This window comes from Onychomys torridus, chromosome 14 (assembly GCF_903995425.1).
Source record: "Onychomys torridus chromosome 14, mOncTor1.1, whole genome shotgun sequence".
Taxonomy (NCBI): domain Eukaryota; kingdom Metazoa; phylum Chordata; class Mammalia; order Rodentia; family Cricetidae; genus Onychomys; species Onychomys torridus.
Window position 1 is genome coordinate 38,199,962 of NC_050456.1, and position 6,000 is coordinate 38,205,961.

The following is a 6,000-nucleotide window of genomic DNA, read 5'->3' on the forward strand; positions in this document are numbered from 1 at the left end:
TCTAGTCTTCTAAAATGAACTCCAAGAAGCAGAGGCAGGAAGCAAAACATGAGACTCCCTCAGATGCTACAAATGCATTTCTTAACCTTCTTCTACCTTGTCACACACTATTAATTAACCCAGACATTTTCTCACCCATCACTAAGATCAAACTGTCACAGAGGAGGAATGTCAATATTTAACCCAAATCAAGTTAGACCCAGGAATTCAACCAATTCTATTTCCTCCTTATATTTGAAACTACAGATGATAAGATAATAAACATTTTCTTTTCCATGGCTAGCCTGATAAAGAAAACCATACAGAAAAGGTATCAAAGGAAATGTGAGAGACTCAATACCCTGATTAAATGATCTTAAAGCAATTTTTATATAAAAAGTATTGACTTATCTCAAAAACTATTAAATAGCACATGCACAAAGTACCAGAGCATTTAAACACAAAGGTAATAAACTGCATTTACAAGTATACCATGTCCTTTTTTGTCCTCAAGTAATATGATAGCTTCACTGTTCCTGGAGAGCAGTAGCAAAGGCGTTTATAAAGTTCCTGGCTCTTTTAGGGATGATACATAATTTAGTAGTAATGTTAACAATCCATATTTATCCATTAGTAGTCATTTCACCCTGCTTATAACTTATGCTTTTAAATGCTCTGGGTGAAGCTTTCTTTTTAAAGGTAGAAAGGGCTGGGAGTGTTGGTCAGTGATAGAGTATATACTCAGCATGCACAAGGTTCAATCCTCAGCACCAAAAAAAAAAAAAAAAAAAAAAAAAAATTGTAATTAAAAAGCAAACAAAAATTCATTTCTACTTCCAAAATTGCTTCTAAGTCCATTTTTCAATCTCTATGTTTTATACAGTAAAAAGAATGCTTGATGCTTTTATTAAAGAAAACAGGTAATTTTGTCCATTTTTTGTATTTAAATATATTTATTTATTAAAATTTTTTTCATTTTACATATCAACCCCAGTTCCCCCTCCCTCCCCTTCTCCCACTTCCTCACCTCCCTCCCACTCTACCCCCATCCACTCCTCAGAGTGGGTAAGGCCTCCCATGGTAGTCAACAAAGTCTGGCATACCAAGTTGAAGGAGAGCCTAGCCCCTCCCCGTTGTATTAAGGCTGAGCAAGGTATCCCACCACAGGGAATGGGCTCCAAAAAGCCAGTTCATGCACCTGGGATAAGTCCTGTTCTGCTGCCAGGGACCCCACAAACAGATCAAGCCACACAACTGTCACCCACATTCAGCGGGCCTAGTTCGGTCCCATGCAGGTTCCCAAGCTTCTTGTCCCTTTTTAAACTTTTATTTAACTACATACACATACACATGTGGGCGCATTTGTGCCATAGAGGTCTGAGGACACCTTGTGGAAGTTGGTTTTCCCTCCCACTAATGTCGGTTTTTGAAAGTCTGCACTTTTACATTTTCTTTCAAGAGAATACAACACAAAATTTCTGTCATCCTTGTACAAGGGCCATGCTAATCTCTGTATTCCAGTAGGTTTTACTTTTTCCATTTTTTAAACAAAGTAGGTATACATGTGTGTCTGTATGTGGAGATGTGCACATGAGTGCAGGTGCCTATGGAGGCCAGAAGAGGGCATCAGATCTCCTGGAGCTGGAGTCACAGGCAGATGTGAGTCACCTGATGTGGGTGCTGGGAACCAAACTCAAGTCATCTGCAAGAGCAGCAAGCACTCTTAACTGCTGAACCATGTCTCTGACTGCCACTGCTGCTGCCATCACCTCGGCCACCACCATCGCCGCCTCCATCGACACCACCATTGATACCATCGCTTCCTCCTCTCCCCCTCCTTTCTTACTGTTTGTTTGCTGTTTGTTTGAGACAGTGTCTCACTATGTAGCTCTTGTTGGTGGGGAACTGGAACACTGTAGCCCAGGCTGGCTTCAAACTCACAGAGATCCACCTGCCTCTGCCTCCAAGGGATGGGATTAAAGTGTGCCACCACATCAACTGTTTTTTGGGGTTTTTTTGGTTTTGTTTTTGTTTTTTTTTTTTTTTTTTTTACTTTTTAAAGACAACTTTCATTAAATCAAATTAAATCCACTAATTTTATGTATTGTTCAATTTTAGTGTAATTGTTGCAGAAATGAGCAAGCCTTTCATTTTCAAGTTGACACTGGTAATTTCGCTAAATATGCACAAAAACGTGCACACTCAGTATTCATTTTTTAAAAATTACTCAAAACTTTAAAATAAGCAAAACCAAAAAGCAATACTAGGCATTTTTCAGTGTTGTACTTAAACTTTTGATTACTATCTACTGACTAATTTATTTAACAAGTCTATGAGATGAATTTATAGAATTGTGGCTGGTCAAAATGCAAATAATTTCTACCTAATGGAAGGGATAGCCAAAACTTACTCTTTTATGTTCTTAATTAGAATATCAACTAACTGTATATAGAAACCAAAAGTTTCAATGTTCCTTCACTAAGTATCCTATAAATACCCAAATGGTCATATGAATGGCTTTGACATCTTTCTAGATCTTTCATTAAATAAAAAACTGAAGGCTGGGATATATGAGTGTTGACCCAACTATGGAGGCAGCATTGGATTCGGTCCCCAGTGGTGGAGACAGGAGGATCAGAAGTTCAAGGTCACCTTCCATGACATGACAAGTTTGAGGGCAGCCTGGGCTATGTTTGCCCATCTCTTAAAGATAAGTAAGTTTAAATCACTGACATGTGTTCATTTGCATTTTGAATTAAAATCATGACTTCACTTTTCTGAAATGTTTTGGTGACTTCACCAAAATGTACAAATAGACTAATCTGACTGAGCCAACACTGCCCCTTACACACACACACACACACACACGCGCGCAGAGAAAGATCTCCTGACAGAAAAATGGTCAGAATTGCTCATTTACATAATCCAAAACCTTCAAAACAGAATTTTTGGTCTAGATAATAAATACCTTTAGAGAATGACTTTACTTTTAAAACTTCACCTTTGAGCTGGGCGTGGAGGGGGAAGAGATCAGAAGATCAGAGTTCAAGGTCAGCCTGGTCTACAGAGTGAGTTCTAGAACAGCCAGGGCTATACAAATAAATCCTAGCTCAAAAAACCCAAAGTAAATGACAATAATAATGATTCACCTTTGTATTCTTAGATCTGGCATGGTATCAAGTTGTGTTCAACAGATATTAAATGAATACATAAAGTTAGAATACATCACGCCACATAAAATATGAGTTAGTATCAACAAAATTTTTCTAAAAGTTAAATGTTTTCCATGGGTGTATACTTCAATCCCATAATGTTAAATTAATGAAGTAGCATTAACTGCTTTTAACATGTACCACAGAAGACCGGATTCTCACAGATGTATTTCTTTCCATGCTATGAAGTTATACATCACCTACAGAACACCTGAGAAACAAGCAGGACACACAAATGCACAGTGGTAGGACCAAATCAAGGGGCTGGCTGGATGGTAGTTCTGAAATGTTACCTTTGTATTTGTGCATCAAGGATTATATAGAATCTAAGCCACCTTTTGCTGTCAAAAGCACTAATGGATGTATACTTGCATCACACTGCCAACAGGGGCTGGCTGATAAACGCTCTTGCCATTCTGTGAGGCAGAAGGACTAACTACTATCTAAGCAGCTCCCCCTTTGCTTCTAATACAAGACAGAGTTCATTATCACTACTTTACATGCTTTCCATTTCCACCAAGTTCTTCAAAATGACTCGACTTGCTGTACACCACCAAGGAAGCCAGTAAACACCTCCTCGTGAGAATTGTGCCAATGGAAAACTCGAAATTCTCAAAGTACAAGGAAATGCTTTTACCATTAAAGTGTCTTTCCATTCCTTAGAAATGTATGATGATGAATTATTTTGCAAGTGCAGCTGCTGTTGTTATGGGTGGTGGTGGTGGTGGCGGTGGCGGTGGCGGTGGCAGTGGCGGTGGCGGTGGCGGTGGGGGTGGGTGAACAAGTTCTGGGAGTCAGTTCCCCTTTTTCCTTCCACCTGGGTTCTGGGCACGAACTCAGATAATCTGGCTTGTCAAAAAAGCACTTTTACTCCCTGAACCATGCAGAATTTTAACTAATTGGAGTTCATTATTAGTGTGTGTGTGTGTGTGTGTGTGTGTGTGTGTGTGTGTGTGTGAGAGAGAGAGAGAGAGAGAGAGAGAGAGAGAGAGAGAGAGAGAGAGAGAGAGAGAGAGGGAGGGGGAGAGGGAGAGAGAGAGAGAGATGTGGATCCTGCATGAAGGCCAGGACAACTTTGTGGAGTCAGTTCTCTCCTACCACCTTTATATGGGTTCCAAGAACGAAACTCAAGCCATGAAGCTTGTGTGGTTGGACAGCAAATCACCCATCGGGCCCTGCGGAGCCTCTTGCTGGCCTAGATGTTTTTTGTTTTAATTCTTGTTTATTTTGCAGAAAAGGCAAAATGTCTCAGGAGCAGCCCATGTTCAGGACACATGACGGCTAACCCTGAGCCCATGTGTCTGTCTGACTTACAAGAACTTAACAACAGCGACAAAAACCACGGTGTAATTACCTAACTTCATAAAAGACTGACGCAGACCAGTACAAGACGTGCATCCTAGCCATGCATGCAAACTTCCAAGACTGACTGACTTGAGCTGCCCCCGACGGTCCCTTAAAGGGGATTGCAAGTTCTCATCGCTGTGAAGAAACTGACCAGATTCTGTGAGGCAGATTTTGGCATCCAGGTAAGACTTACTTCTGCAGGAGGTGCAGAGGCGCTTTAGAGTCACCTCAAGAGCTGGAAAACGAATACTATAACTCGCTGACACTTCACACACGTGAAACACACATCCATATTAGTTACTAAGTAAATAAGTAAATAAATAAATAAATAGCACTGCCTCACGAGCGAATGGGCAACCTTGGCAAGCAACCCGCCCGAGGCGAACACCCCCAAAAGAACTTAAAAGTAGTTACTCGGTGCGAAAACGGCATCTGTTTCAGAAACTTAAAACAAAACAAACCAGCGGGACTTTTGTCTTGCCCGAATCCTGCCCGAGGACAACAAATTGGTCAACGGCGGAAGTTGCCTGACGAAATGACTGTAACATGAAATCCAGTTTTATGATCATAACAAAACCTTCCTTCCGGGACCAGGCCAAAAAAAAAAAAGTTGAGAAAACGTCCTTCGGGATGGATGCAACAGGCAAGGAGGAGCACCCGCCGCCCGCCCGCCCGCCCGCCCGCCCGGCCAGGGAAAGCTCGGCCCGGGACGTGGGGGACCCGACGCGGGCTCGACCCGTGCTCCCCGTTACAAGTTGTGCGAGCGCCCGGCCCGGCCCGGCCGGCCCGGCCCGGCCCACCCCGCCGCCCGGCCCTCCGGCCCGCGGCACCTCCCTCGGCCCCAGCACTGACCTTCCGCAGGGCCGGGACCAACAGTCCCCGCCATTTCGGGCTGTTTTCTTCGCTGAAGAACTCGTAGGGCTGCGGCGCCTGCTGCATGGCCCCGGCCGCAGCGCCTCCGCATCGGAGGCCGGCCCGGTGGCCTGACAGGCAGCGGGGCGCGCGGGCCGCCTCGCCTCGCCTCGCCCGGGGCCGCCGCCTCCAGCCCGGGCCGCCGCTACGGCCGGCCGGGCGAGCGCTCGGGGGCGGGGAAGCGGGGGGCGGCGCCGGGCGGCGGGCGGGCCGGTCCACCGAGGCCCCGAGGAAGCGCGGCGGCCCGAGGCGTCCTCCTTCTCCCCGCGGCGCGCCGGCCCCGCTCGTCGGGCGGCTCCTCCTCCTTTGTCTGGGTGCGCAGCCCGGAGCCCCGCCGCCGCCGCCGCCGCCGCCGGCCTCGCCCCCGCCCCGACTCCCGCTACGGCCGCGGCGGGCGGACAGCGGCGGCCCGCAGTGTCCTCATCGCCTCCCCCGCCCTCCGCGCGGCCGACGACGCTCGCCCGGGCCCGCCCGAGTCACCTCCAGAGGGCCCTCGGGGCCGAGCGGGCGCGCGTGTCCGGCGTGCACAGCGCTGACCGCCGCCGCCGCC

General features: G+C 46.3%; 1 protein-coding gene across 4 annotated transcripts in view; it reads right to left on the reverse strand.

Annotated features, from left to right (window-relative positions):
• Sos2 (SOS Ras/Rho guanine nucleotide exchange factor 2) overlaps nucleotides 1-6,000 on the reverse strand; it is a 93,859-nt gene extending 87,859 nt beyond the window's left edge. For 2 of the 4 annotated variants that reach the window (XM_036205716.1, XM_036205715.1), the window contains exon 1: nucleotides 5,391-5,574. In XM_036205716.1, the coding sequence (XP_036061609.1) occupies nucleotides 5,391-5,477 (87 nt within the window). In that variant the 5' untranslated portion in view covers nucleotides 5,478-5,574. Of the gene's footprint in view, nucleotides 1-5,390 lie in introns of all 4 variants that reach the window. The other 2 variants (XM_036205718.1, XM_036205717.1) reach the window with 2 other exon arrangements.